This window comes from Rhineura floridana, chromosome 9 (assembly GCF_030035675.1).
Source record: "Rhineura floridana isolate rRhiFlo1 chromosome 9, rRhiFlo1.hap2, whole genome shotgun sequence".
Taxonomy (NCBI): domain Eukaryota; kingdom Metazoa; phylum Chordata; class Lepidosauria; order Squamata; family Rhineuridae; genus Rhineura; species Rhineura floridana.
Genome location: NC_084488.1, coordinates 84,898,030 through 84,912,922, shown reverse-complemented (window position 1 = coordinate 84,912,922; position 14,893 = coordinate 84,898,030). Strand labels below are relative to the sequence as shown.

Genomic DNA, 14,893 nt, shown 5'->3' with positions numbered 1-14,893 from the left:
AGTCACAGCACTACTCGTAGTTGTCCTTTGTTTTTCCTCAGCAGCTCGGTGAGTACTTTCTGACCTGGGGGTCTCATCTTCCAGCACTATCTTGTGTTGCATTTTGGATACTCTGTTCATAGGGTTTTTGTGGTAAGAGGTATTCAGAGGTAGTTTACCACTGCCTTCCTCTGTCTTTGGATGCATCTTAGTCTGGTGTTTCAGCTTTGACCATTCCACCTTGGGTGCCCCTGCTAGGAGTCTAACCTCTTGGTCTAGACTCCAGATGGCATTGCTCTCAGCTTCTTCAACACTCTCAAACCCCCTCACCACATTAAGGTGTGCATCCTAGAGGGGGAACTGCATAGATAGTCCCTTACTTGTCAAGATGGTTATTAGGTTGAATTCCACCCACACAGTGAGGACAGCAAGCACGAAAGTACAAATGTTAACCGAATTTTATTTTGTGGCAAGCGCTCAGCAAGAAAAGAATTGTGTTAAAAATGTTGCATTTTGTAAAGTATACAAACTATTACTCTTGTTGCACTAATAATTGCTGAATAGGAGGCTAAGGGATATTAATAGTTTGCCTGCAGCCATTTGGTGACTTCACAATAGGTTAAGCACAAATTTGAATTCAGGTCTCCCACATCTGAACACATCAACCTACTAGATAAAATATCTAGCATACTCATTTGATACATTTTCAGATTTCATCCAATCATGGGGGGGGAGGTGCAGACAGCAGGGCCATGTGCTCCTCCACAGGGTCACTGATAACTTCCAAAAGAATTTCCACACATACAACTCTATGAGTAGAGGGTTCTTACCATACAGTAAGGAATCCTGACAAAACAAGGAGTTCCCAACTGTGCTGAAAGTAGAGACATAAAATTTCTGAAAATGTTGAAGTCACACAGAAAAAAACTCTTTTTGGAAGAAAAACAAATTTGAGGGAAAATTAAAAACATGCAATATTCCTTTTTAGCAACCTTTACAGATTGAAAGTAATTTTGTTACTTTAGGAACATAACATGGATTATGTATCACTTGGTTTGCTCTTAAAAGTATCATGTTTGGTATATTAAAAGTACAATTTATTCAGACAATAATAACAAATTGACATTACATTTTTTTTAAAAAAAATACAATTTAAGCTATAAGCTGCTAAACTGTAAGAAACCTAGCATCTCCTTGGTTTTGACAATTTATGCGTACCAGGCAAAACAATAAAAACAGAAGAAACCATAAACATTATATTTATTTACTTACTTATTTACACATTTATATCCTACCCATCCTCCCTAAGGAGCCCAAGGTGGCAAACACACAAGCAATAAAACATCTAAAAACATTTGTAGAAAGGTAAAACAAAGAAAATTATGAAAATTGTTATGTCTCCTTCAGTCCTCCACAATGTCAAATAGACATAAAGTACTCATATCCATACAAAGAGCTGAGAAAAAGAGGGGGCAGGGGAAACAAGACTCAAAGAATATGAAATTTAATCAGTCTCATTTTCTCTATCAGTTTATGCTTCTTTGTGTTGCTCTGTACTTTCTCCCACTTTTAGTCCTTTGAGGCCTAGTCATGAGGACAGAAACAGATTCACCCCATATGCCACCAAGAGTAAGCCCACAGGCAAAGAAGGCACTGAATCCACTTTTCTTCTCTTGTGTCAATGGTGGTGCCTCCTAGAAGCAGAAATGCATCCTGCTTGCATTTGAGAGTTGTACTGTCCGTGTACAATTCAGGACTTGCTTGTCCTCACTATAGAGGAATTATAGCAATCAGATAGTTTACATAGTCTTACTTAAAAGTCTTCCTGTTACTTGGTTTCTGAAATAATTTATACATTATTAATAATGTAAATATACAAACACCTTTCTTAAATGTTAATAATTCTAAAAGAAAATATTTCATAATCCAAATTTTCCCATTTTTTTCTAGCAAAAACAAAACAAAACAAAGGCTTCAGGGGAAAAACTGAAAAATGCATGTTCTGAATTTTTCCATTTTTTTCTCTAGCTAGAGAAAAAAACTAGAAAGTATAGTTGTATGTGAGGAACATCTATCAAATGATATCCTGAACGGATGGAAATCTGCACTCCCGCATCTGGATAACCTCCAAACAGGACTACTTTCTTGGTTGTTGACATAAGAGATAAACAGAGACACATGATATTTGCCGCTAACCTTGTGAGTTTTGGCTTCCTTTTCTTTCTTTTTTAAGTACTCATACTCTTACATCTGGGAGAAAAGGTGGATATGAACTTAATAAATAAATATTTCTCAGGTGTTGACTGGAGCTCTGCTCACATAATTGGACACACACACACTTTTACTTTTGCAGTCCTTTCATCTATTCCTGAAGGTTGGGTGACCCCCTGCAATGGTGAGTAATGTGGAATGGGGGGCTGCAGCAGGTGGAAATTAAAGATCCCCTTCCCCTTTGCACAAGTTAACATTTATTGTGAACATATGAAAGTACCTTACAGAGTGATCATGACCACGTAGCCCAGCCCTATCTACTCCAACTGGAAGCAGCTCTTCATGGTCTCCGTTAACTGATGCCCTCTTAATTGGAGATTGCAAGAACTGAACATAGGATCTTCTGCAAACAAGGCATGTGCTCTATGACTGAACCAAGGCCCTTCCCTCCTCACACTAGGGTACTTTGAGTCTAAGCTAATAGCTTTTTGTTCAAAGTAGGGTGTTTTTTTAATTGCTTAATTTACCTTAAAGAATTTTTCCCTCCAATGATCCGCTTCTGGCGACGATGCAGTAATCTCAAACCACACACAGAAGCAAGAGAATCTAGCCAGGAACAAAACCATAGACATTAGATTATCCCATCAGGAAACAGCAGAAGAGTACTTCAAATGATAGGGAACAGAGGTGGCCTGTTTTCTGTGCCATTACTAGTGCTGCTGACCCACCATTTCTCTCTCTTTTCTTTTAATTAAAAAAATCCCACATCAATATATTTTCCTCTTTCCAGCAAACAATGAAAAATTCAGTGTTAAAATCACTCCACCTTTATTGCTGTTTGCAGATGCCTTCTTGCTAAGATAATCACAAATCACTCCAGCATCTTCACTGTGACGACAATTGTGTCTCCCAATATCCTGTTTAATGCAATCAGCGAGAGATCTTTCATTTCCTGTACATTTCACATTGTCTACATGGATGGGGCCTTTTCCTTCTCCAAAATATGCCATAGCCCTTGCTCGTGCTGGTCCTCTAGGAACAGAAGATATTAAAGGTGACCTTTTAATTAAGGCATTACAAAAACAAAATAAACTGAGGTTCAAAAGAAATTATCTCTAATATTGCTATAGGAAAATATAAACATATGTAATTACTAGACATATTACTAATTTTCAAAACCAGAGATAATAGTTCAGATCAAAGGCTATCCACTCATCCCTTGAGATCGATCTATACTGAGAAAAATAGCAACTATGTTCATGACACGCTATCTGTAACAGTGTCCACACATCAAGGTAAACTGCAGTTAATGGTGTACCATGAAAGCACAAGAGGCTTCTGCTTCGCCCCTCCCCTCAATCCAGCATGTGTAAGAAACTTTTACTTAGCATTTCATAGAAACCAGTGATCATAATTTGTTTTGCTCCAATGTTACCCCAAGGATGGTTCTTCCTACTAATTTGGTTTGGTTGATTCCCAGTTTGGACAGAACCCTAAGCCAGGGATTGTGGTATAATGCTCTCACTGGTTAGTGGAGCGATGTAAAGAGAGCGCTTCTTGTACATTTATTTATTTATTTATTTATTTATTTGATTTATATCCCGCCCTTCCTCCTAGCAGGAGCCCAGGGTAGCAAGTCACATTACATTCACAGTAAGCATTAACTATGGTTAATAATGATGTGTGAAATCGGCCAATGTATCCACCTGCATCATTGTCAACACAAAGCCACAGTATTTTACTAGCACAGCAGATCCTAGGGATGTATCATAAAGCATTACATATCCTTATAAAGAAGTAGGTAGTATTCAGACACATAATGTTATCAAACATAAAACAGGTTTAACTGCAACATATTCGGGATCTACAAACTAAGATCACCAGCTGCGTGTGTTAAAAATAATTTATTTCACAGTGCAACTCTTCCAGAAAGCTAAACTGGTTCAGACGGGGAAGAATCCTCATACTACATTTTGCTGCAAACCTTGTCTAGAAATAGGGAACTCCAAAATAAAATATAAATATTGCACAGAAAATAATTAATATGGTAAGTAGTATTCAGATCCCCAGGTAAAGCACATCCTAATCCTTAAATATTAGACAGGCGCCATCTCTGCTGTCTTTTCGGCGCCTTTTGAAGACTTTCCTCTTTCGACAAGCCTTTTAAGTTGATTTTAATATTTCTACCCCGCCTTCCAGCCAAAAGGCCCTCAAGGCAGCTTACAAAAGAACACCAGTAAAAAAATACACCAATAAAACATCAATAATATATCAATACAATATGAATAATACATCAATAAAACAAACAATAAAAACAATACAATTTGTAATACATTTCAAAGTTAACACAAACTACCTCCCCGCTCACTTTGGCAAAATAGGTATTATAGGCATTGGGCTACTTTGCAAGGCTAGCCACACTCTTTCAGTTATAGTCCTATCCCCATAGTTCTGGGTGTGACGCAGCCCTCTCAGCCCGCAGATGCCAAGGCTCCCACTTACAATGGCGGCAGGATGGTGGTTCTGGCCCTGGAGCCGCCAGTTCGCCTTGCGAGGGTCCCAAAGGTAGAGTCCGATGGGGGGAGGGAGGAAGAGCGAAAAGCCGCCAGAGGCCTTTCCTCGCCACGGCCTTCCTGCGTCCATTTCTCCTTCTTGGTGCTGGAGACGACAAAGCCTTCCACTTGCTCCATGTACTTATTGAGCTTCTTCTTCAATCCAGATGTAAAGTCAAGTTCAGGAATACTTCTAAACTGTCACCCTTTGTCAAAACTGGGAGGCTCCCGGGATGCCACCATTGCCGATCTGGATTTGACTCCTTCACTTTGTTCCGTCCTCCTCGGTAGGGACCACAGGGGAGACAGGGCGGCAGGGGAGACAAGGCGGCAGGCAAGCAGGCAGCGACTGCGGCTAGTGCAGCGCTAGGCCTTCCACTCCAGCACTGCCCCCTACAGTTGAGACCTATCCCAGTCTGCTTCTGTGTTAGAATTACTTTTAATATGTTTTCTTTAGAAATGTTTTTAACTCTTTTTTTAAAAAAAGATTTTAAAGCTTTTTTTAAAAATGTTTTTAACATTGTTTTGTTTTAATGTATTTTAAGGTCTTCTTATGATGTTTTAAAGTGTTTTTAGCGTTTCTCTATGCTGCCCTGGGCTCCTGCTGGGAGGAAGGGCGGGATATAAATCAAATCATAAATAAATAAATATTTTTGTACTGATACTAACAACACCAGTTCTCACAAACAACTAGATGATAAGGCTATGTGCAGAACATACTACTTCAGTTTGCAAGTAGGGTTAAATGCTCCTCCAAGCAAAACATCCCTTGCATGTAGAAATGTAATGTCAGGAAGAAAATCGGTTGAGAATCCTTCTTCTGGACATCCAGTTTTCTATATGCAGGAACTTTTTCTTCTTTTTAATAAGGAGAATCATTCAGTCATGCCAATCCTCATCTGCAGTTTGAAGCACTACAGTTAAGAAACAAATTTCCAATTCATCTGCTGTTTGTAGGAGATAGGTTGCAGCTATCTGACAAGGAAGCATGTTTTATCATCATAGGATCCAGACTTCATCTTCTACAAACTGAACAGCTCATTTTGTCCATGGACCCAGCAGAGTGGGGAGTCAACTTTTGCTGATTCCCCTTGACCTACAGCCCCCAGCATCACCTGATGGCACCCCAGCAGTATGACAATCACCCTCCTCTCTGTGCAGATTTCAGAGGGTGGAAAGGGCTACAGGGAGAAAAGGAAATCAGCAAATGTCACCCCCCTTCCAGTGGGAGCAAACTCTGGATCCAGCCCATTATGCTGCTTGGCAAATCTAACATGTCTGTGCTGGATCACATCCTAAATTATATTTAGCTATCATGTATTGTCAGTTCAACATTTAGTAGTTGTAAAGGAAAATATGTGACATAACTGGAGAGATACAAGAGATATTTACTGTAAGACACTGGTTTCCCTGGAAGCAATTATTATTATTATTATTATTAGATTTATATCTTGCTCTTCCTCCCAGCAGGAGCCCAAGGTGGCAAAAAAAGCACTAAAAACATTAAAACGTCATAAAAGCAAACTTTAAAACACATTAAAACAAAACATCTTTAAAAACATGACTTAAAAAACCTATCAAAACATCTAAGATTAAAAACATTTTAAAAAATAAAGTTTAAGAATGTATTAAAAAGCAATTCCAACACAGATGCACACTGGGATAGGTCTCAACTTAAAAGGCTTGTTGAAAGAGGAAAGTCTTCAACAGGCACTGAAAAGATAACAGAGATGGTGCCTGTCTAATATTTAAGGGGAGGGAATTCCACAGGGTAGGTGCTGCCACACTAAAGGTCCGTTTCCTAAGTTGTGCAGAACGGACCTTCTGGTAAGATGGTATCTGCAGGAGGCCCTCACCTGCAGAGCGCAGTGATCGACTGGGTATATAAGGAATAAGACAGTCTTTCAGGTATCCTAGTCCCAAGCTGTATAGGGCTTTGTACACCAAAACTAGAACCTTGAACTTGGCCCGGTAGCAATTATCTATCTAATCTAACTATATAATATTTTTGTAATCCCTGAATGTGTCACGCTGCAATTCACTTGGCCACAGACAAGTAGTGCTATGAACTACAGTGTGACCCACATTAGGCTCAAGCCCGGGGGGGGGGCAAAGATAAGCAAACAGGCAGTGGCAGCCCAGCCGCACTGGGCTCAAGGCTGGGGGGGGGGGAAGGACAAGGAAGGAAGGGGAGTAAGTGGGCAGGCAGCAGACTGGGTGACCTGCAGAGCTGCTTCATGTGAGGCCATAAGGCCTGCCTTTCCCCCAGGCCATGGAAGAGAGGGCAAGACCAAGCAGAGAGCAGGAAGGTACCCTGATGACCTGAGGGAAGAGGGAAGTCCCTTGGTAACCTTGGGGAAAGAGAGGGGGAGGTCCTTTGGTGAATTTATTGTACATTCAATCAGTCACCTCAAGCTTCAACATGTCATTTACAAAGGTTGGTGTTGTTCTCTAACATTGTTAAACACCACTATTTCCAACCATCTCAGATAAGTAATGAATACTCCAGGATTAATATTTTTTAATTCTTACATTTTCATTGCTTCTCAGTCAGGGATCACACAACACAATTCAGGATGGGGAAACAAGAGAGCTGTAAAATACTTTTGCTGTCCTTGCCAGTCCTAGGTTTGCTATAAACCATAGTATAAAGTACTTACTATACAGGAAGAGAGTCTGCAGTTGCAGTGTTTTCTTAGGATATTCACATTATCTAAGTGAATAAAACACACAGTTCTATGGATAGTTTCCAATCTCAACATTTAAATGTGCAATGCAGATGTCCCATGCAGTGTTTAAGAGGGTTACAAATTCAGGTCTAGTGTAGTAAGGAACACATCTGTACTGACTTGCTGATTTTTGCAATTAGTCAAATGGTTCTGCAAATTATTAGGCAAATCATTTTGCAAATTATTAAGCAATTGTTTCAAGAGTGAAGCCCCCCCCCCATACAACTGCAGAGAGCACTGTTCGTTTTAATATTAATCCTTTCAAGGACAGATGTCATTTTGGTTAACTCCTAAAAATATCACAGTGCTATTTCAATACCACTGAACTTAGTGACAGTGGCTGTGTACACACCATACACTTTTAAAACATATCCCCCTGCCCAGCAAAGAATCTTAGGAACTATAGATTGTTAAGGGTGCTGTTGTTCTGTGAGAAAAACTACAGCTCCCATGATTCTTTGGAGGAAAAATATGCATTAAATACATGGAGGATAAGGCTATCAATGGTTACTAACCATGATGGCAATGCTCTGCATCCATTGTCAGAGGCAATATACTTCTGAATACCAGTTGTTGGAAACCACAGGAGTGCTCTTGTGCTAAGGTCTTCCTTACAGGTTTCCCATAGGCATCTGGTTGGCCACCGTAAGAACAGGATGCTGGACTAAATGGGCCATTGGCCTGATCCAGCAGGCTTTTCTTATTATCTTAAATGTGCTTTAAATCATGTCTTTGGACTCAGATGGGGATTGCATAGTCTTATCAAGGCCACTAGCTGTTACTAACAACCAGCTTAGTGCAACTACTGCAGGAACATTCAAAACAATCCATGTATCAGACATTCAAGCAAATTAAAGTGCTACTTAAGAAAAGATCAGGGATGTGTAAATATCCTGTAAGTATGCCAACTAAGGTCTAGTACAGAAAGTATATTCTTTCACTGTCCCCTCCCACGTCTCTCTTCAAGCATTGGCTTTCTCGTCAAACTCTAAACACAAAAATGGATGTCTCCAACAGACCCTTATTGTAGCTATGCACTGCAAATTAATTTATTAAGTTATTTCTTGCCTACAGACAACTTTGATATATTATTTAAACTTATATCCTACCCTTCTTTCAATACAGAACCCAAGGCAGCTTACAAAGACAAATGTGTGTGTACATATGTGTGTGTGTGTTAGGTTTGAGATCCATTGGCCAGTGCCGGTTTGTAAGCATTCCATCAACCTAACAGGCTGTCATTTGATTTCATTTTGTATCCACTAGCTGCTTTTACCAATCCATTGTATGTTTTTATTGCTCAGAAATTTTGAAAGAAATATTGATGTTTTAAAAGGAAATATCAATAAATTATTATTCTTATAATCAATTTTTTAGATGTGAAGCCTTGTTACATGATCCGTCCAGGCTGCTCCCAATAACAACTGCATCAACTACAGAGTCTTCAAGGGAAGCCTCACACAGAGTGTGTTGCAGTAATCTATTTGGGATGCTCCTAGAGCATGGGTATCCCGGTCGAAAAACACCCATAGTTGGCACATCAGCTGCAGCAGGGCAAAGCTTCTCCTTGCCACTGCAGCCTCTTTGGCTTCCAGTGATAAGTTGGAATCAAGGGGCAACTCTAAACTACACACCCACTCCTTTGCCCTCTAGAACAGGTTGCTTGCCTACCTCTCAGACCTGAAACCACCAATCCACTGTACCTCCGTCTTGTCAGGATTCATCCTCAGTTTATTGGCCCTCATCTAGACCATTACTGATTCCCAACACTGTTATCAGCATACTTTATCCCAAAACTCTCTGGATGACAGCTCGCAGCAGTTTCATATAGATATTAAATAGGGTTGTGCAGCAGAATGTCTTGAAGGGTCTGAGCCTTTTAATTTTAGGACTGCATTCTGTAACACCATTCTTAAAACAATACTCTTTAAAAACAAAAATTCATTTAAAAAGTTGAATAATATGAGATTTTCACCAATCATTGGAATATTCAATATTGTATCCAACTAAGTTCAACTGAACCCACTGAAATTAATGCTCCTAAGCTACTAAAGGGAAAACATTTTTATTCTCCCAAACATTTGGGCAATCATACTTTTCTGTTTTGGGGGCTATTTTAGATGTCCATCCTGTTCTTGGGTGGGGCAGGATATTCTTGTTTTATAATTTATTATTGTGGACCAACACTTCTAATGTGAAGTTTTGTTTTAATAAATACATTTGCTATGTACTGTATTTTTGAATTTTACTTTTGTTGCAAGACACATCGATTTCCTTGATTGTGGAAAGGGACAAATAAATAAATAAATATTCAATAAAACAAGTAAAATGCAAACAAAACTTCTGAAAACCCCAATAGTCCATAACACAGAACGAAACAACCTAACAATTTGAACATGTGTGACCTAAATATGTATACAAAAGAAACACACAGCATAATTAGCTTTAGCAGGACTGTACATTCATCTTCACAAAATGGACCTAAAATTATTTGTTCAACTTGTGAACCACAAACTACATGTTTTCTCTTCCCCCCCCTGAACAATTATATAGATTGCAGATATTGCAAGGAATGTACAACTCCCTGACAGCTGTTCAAGGATGTTTTTCCCATGTATGAGTTTGGCCAGCCAGACAGTGACAAAGTGCAGGAGACTTTTTAAAGTGCTAGAATCCAAAATTAAGCTTAGTTAAGTTTGTCAAGTTAAGTTTGTCAGGATTCATCCAATTATATCTAACAACTAAATTTCCTTGGGAACCCTAAGGAAATTAGTTCATATTGAACCACCATTGCTTAAACCCATACAATTTATTGTTGCTTGCATATCATAAACCAGACCTCCATATTTATTTTTCAGGTTGATGACTATCATATACAGCTACTGAATAAAATGCCATTAATCCAGACAACTACAAGGTGCTTTATCATCAAACCATCTGGCATTCGGTGGAAAATCTCCTGAAACACAGCAATATTCAACCACATTGGCTCTTGCTTAACAAAGAAAAACGATTTCATGTATTCTGAAAACCTGCAGGCATTTCATGCTAAAACAAGAGCCCTTGTTATTAGAGATTCCTGTGTGATGTTATCTTAAGATATCCATGTTATGTATACGTCTTTCATTACAGCCCTCAGCTGTATGTGGTGGGCCACCATATAAGGCATCTCATACCAAACCATGGATAGACAGGATTGAGCAGAACATTTCCTATTCATACTTACATCATTTCAGTGAGACTTAGTCCTAAGTAAATGTGTATAGATTGCAAGTTTAGCTCTGATCCTGTCTAGATAGAGACTCCTCTCCATGAGAGAGACAGACTTTGTCCTTTTTGACGGTTAAAGTACAATATTAAATGTTAAAGTAGTCTGCAGCAGTTTTAGAGAGCAACACTACATTCCAGTAAGATGTCTCAACTGATAAATAAAAATATTATTAGAGTAAATTCCATTGTGCACCTAAATTACACACAGGTCTTCCACCATCACATATAAAGAGGAGGATGCAATTTAAAACACCAAAGGGGTTTCTTTTGGTGCTCTAATGAAATTTATTTTATAACATTGTTTATTTAATACATGCATGTTCTTTCAATTGCTACTTTGTCTTGATCATGTTTTCATTGGCTAACGATCATCAAAAGTGCTTTCTCCATTACTATATTCTATGTTACATTTTTCTGCTATATTAATCTGCAACTGTAGCAAGCTCAAGTGTAATATATTAAGTGAGGTTCAGATAGCTAGCCAAATCTATAGGCACTTTCAGTCCACTTACTTTGATTTATTTTTTTACAGAACATTATCATCTTAATATTTAAAAAGTCTGCCAATCTTTGGCAACACTGCATTCAACTAATGTTTCTCTTCCATTCCTACTCCACTGATGTAGTCTACAAATTTTAATATTCTTCAAGGAAAACAACCTAATGCCAAAGAAAACAATACAGAGCCATGCAGTTAGTTAAAGAGTTTTGGACATGTCTCTCAACTTTAGTAGAAAGTACATATGTCCTAACATTCTGTATTTGCTCATTCCTGCAGCATGTCACTGGCTTCCAACAGCAGAGGTGAAGAGGACACAAAATGTTAACATCAGAACACAATTAAGTTCTACTAGATATTATTTAATTAAAACTTTTAGATCCCACCTCTCCACCATTTTGAAACTCAAGGCAGCTTTAAGAACAAAAGATATGACACGATAAAGACCAACAATAAAACAAATCAAACTTGAGAGCATATAAAACAGAAAAAATAAATAATAACTAAAAGCAAATAAAGAAACCTAAACACATAAAATGGAAAAGGCTGACAGCAACTACAAGAAAATCAATATTAAGTCCATTAACGAACAGATGAATAGGATACACTTAAACTAATGATAATAATGCCAACAGGCAAATATGCCTAAAAAGAAAGGTCCATAGTCATGGTGCCATCACAGAAGAGATTCTATCCATAGTCATCACTTGCCTCTGGAGGCAGGGATTTGACTCACTAGCCATGAAGGGGAAGGGGGCTGTGAGACACATGGATGCTAATGTTCATGGCACCCATGCATTTGGACAGGGCTATGACTCAGAGGTACAGCACACGTGCTTTGCATGCAGAACATCATATGTTTAATCCCTGGTCTCCAAGTAGGACTGGGAGAGACTCATGATTGAAACTCTGGATAGCCACTGCCAGTGCCAGCCAGTAGCAACAATACTAAACTAGATGGACCAATGGTCTGACTTATACTATGTTCTGTTTTTTTATTTAGCTTTCCATCTAGTTGGATTATTAAATGGAAGGCCACAGCAAACCACTTTTGAAATGCAGGAACGTTTCAAAAGCAGTTTGTGACACATCATTGGGTTGCATGTTTCATTGATTGCATATAGGTTTTTAGGCATACTCTGGATTTGGACCAAATAAATTATTTTTATTTATTATTATTTATTACATTTCTACCCCACCTTTCCTTCATCACAGAACCCAAGGCGGCATATATGTGGTTCCCAGGCAGTCTCCCATCCAGGTACTCAGCAGACCTAGACCTGCTTGGCTTCAGCAAACTGATGGCCTCGTGCCTTTAGATCATAACCTGGCATGATTAAGTGGCACAAGTGTAAATCACAGATATTAAGGAGACCCCAAGACCCTCTAGGTTTTCCATATAGAGCTGTGATTTATATATGAGCCACCATAACTGAGGAGTGAGATGTGTTTGCTTTAGAATGTTTTTATTGGAAAATGTTGAAAATCCTAGACTATGTAAACACAATGAAAATGTATATATTTTTTTAAAAGAAGAAATTAATTGTATGCACATTTTTCAAAAGTTGGACAAACTTTTTCCATTATCATATTTAACAAAATGTGGAATGTGGTATTAATAGTGGTATTTTGCACTTTTAAGCATTTCCCAGTCGATCACTGCACTCTGCAGGTGAGGGCCTCCTGCAGATACCATTTGATCAAGAGGTTCGTTCTGCACAGAATAGGAAATGGACCTTTAGTGTGGCAGCAACTACCCTGTGGAATTCCCTCCCTTTGAATATTAGGCAGGCACCATCTCTGCTATCTTTTTGGCGCCTTTTGAAGACTTTCCTCTTTCAACAAGCCTTTTAGGCTGAGACCTATCCCAGTCTGCGTCTGTGTTAGAATTGCTTAATATGTTTTTTAATAATGTTTTTAACCCTTTTTTAAAGTTTTTTTAAATGTTTTTAAAGCTGTTTTGTTTTAATGTATTTTAAGATCTGTTTTTATGATGTTTTAAAGGGTTTTTAGCGCTTTGCCGCCCTGGGCTCCTACTAGGAGGAAGGGCGGGATACAAATTAAATAATAAATAAAAAAAATTCAACAGAACAAGGGTTCATCTACATGGTGGTTTACTGTGTGTTTAGTGCTACTCACATGTCCTTTTAGTTTACATGGTTCACATGATGTTACCAGAAGCTTCACACAGTTTCCCCCCTGTAAATCCGTACTAACCCAATACTCTGATAATATAAAAAGGGAAGGAAAAAAGTCTTCACTCATGTTTGCAGACACTTTGCTCTGATGCTTTTAAGTGGGTGTGTCAATAGTTCCCCTCTTCACGCCCACTCCCTCCTCCTCCCTTCCTTCATTTTGTTGCCTATGCGATGACAAGCAACTTCCAGCTGCTAGCATTTTTATGTTGCAGGAAATGGTGCATTTATTTTCTTTCCCCCCCCTAATTTATGCACAAAAGCATAACACTACTCAAACAAAAATTTGTATTTCAGCTGTATCCTACCAGGGAAAACACAGCTATCTGCACTTCCGTGTTTTTTTTTAAAGGAACCAACTGCAGCATGCTTGGTTGCCAAGCAACCAGAAGAAGTGGAAATGTTAAATTAGAGGGCATTTCTTGTTGTTATGTGCCTTCAAGTCGATTACAACTTATGGCAACCCTATGAATCAGTGACCTCCAAGAGCATCTGTCATGAACCATCCTGTTCAGATCTTGTAAGTTCAGGACTGTGGCTTCCTTTATGGAATCAAACCATCTCTTGTTTGGCCTTCCTCTTTTTCTGCTCCCTTCTGTTTTTCCCAGCATTATTGTCTTCTCATTATGTGTCCAAAGTATGATAAGCTCAGTTTCATCACTTTAGCTTCTAGTGACAGTTCTGGTTTAATTTGTTCTAACACCCAATTATTGGTCTTTTTCACAGTCCATGGTATGCGCAAAGCTCTCCTCCAACACCACATTTCAGAGAGATTGGGAATACCATGGTCTGAATGATCATGACTTTAGTGTTCAGTGATACATCTTTGCATTTGAGGACCTTTTCTAGTTCTCTCATAGCTGCCCTCCCCAGTCCTAGCCTTCTTCTGATTTCTTGACTATTGTCTCCATTTTGCTTAATCACTGTGCCGTGGTATTGATAATCCTTGACAAGTTCAATGTCCTCATTGTCAACTTTAAAGTTACATAAATCTTCTTGATGTTCAGCTGTAGTCCTGCTTTTGTGCTTTCCTCTTTAACTTTCATCAGCATTCGTTTTAAATCATTTCTGGTTTCTGCTAGTAGTATGGTATTGTCTGCATTTCTTAAATTATTGATCTATCTCCCTCCAATTTCACATCTCCTTCATCTTGGTCCAATCCCGCTTTCCGTATGATAAGTTCCATGTACAGATTAAACAAATAAGGTGATAAAATACACCCATCTCACATCCTTTCTGATTGGGAACCAATCAGTTTCTCCATGTTCTGTCCTTACAGTAGCCTCTTGTCCAGAGTATAGGTTGCGCATCAGGACAATCAGATGCTGTGGCACTCCCATTTCTTTTAAAGCATTCCATAGCTTTTCATGATCTACACAGTCAAAGGCTTTGCTGTAATCTATAAAGCACATAGTGATTTTCTTCTGAAGTTCCTTGCTCCGTTCCATTATCCAACGT

General features: G+C 38.8%; 1 protein-coding gene across 2 annotated transcripts in view; it reads right to left on the bottom strand.

Annotated features, from left to right (window-relative positions):
- PRSS12 (serine protease 12) overlaps positions 1-14,893 on the bottom strand; it is a 102,904-nt gene that overhangs the window by 21,799 nt on the left and 66,212 nt on the right. For both annotated transcript variants that reach the window (XM_061585274.1, XM_061585273.1), the window contains exons 9-10: positions 3,017-3,222; positions 2,718-2,796 (exon numbers count right to left, since the gene is read on the bottom strand). In XM_061585274.1, the coding sequence (XP_061441258.1) occupies positions 2,718-2,796; positions 3,017-3,222 (285 nt within the window). The remainder of the gene's footprint in view (positions 1-2,717; positions 2,797-3,016; positions 3,223-14,893) is intronic.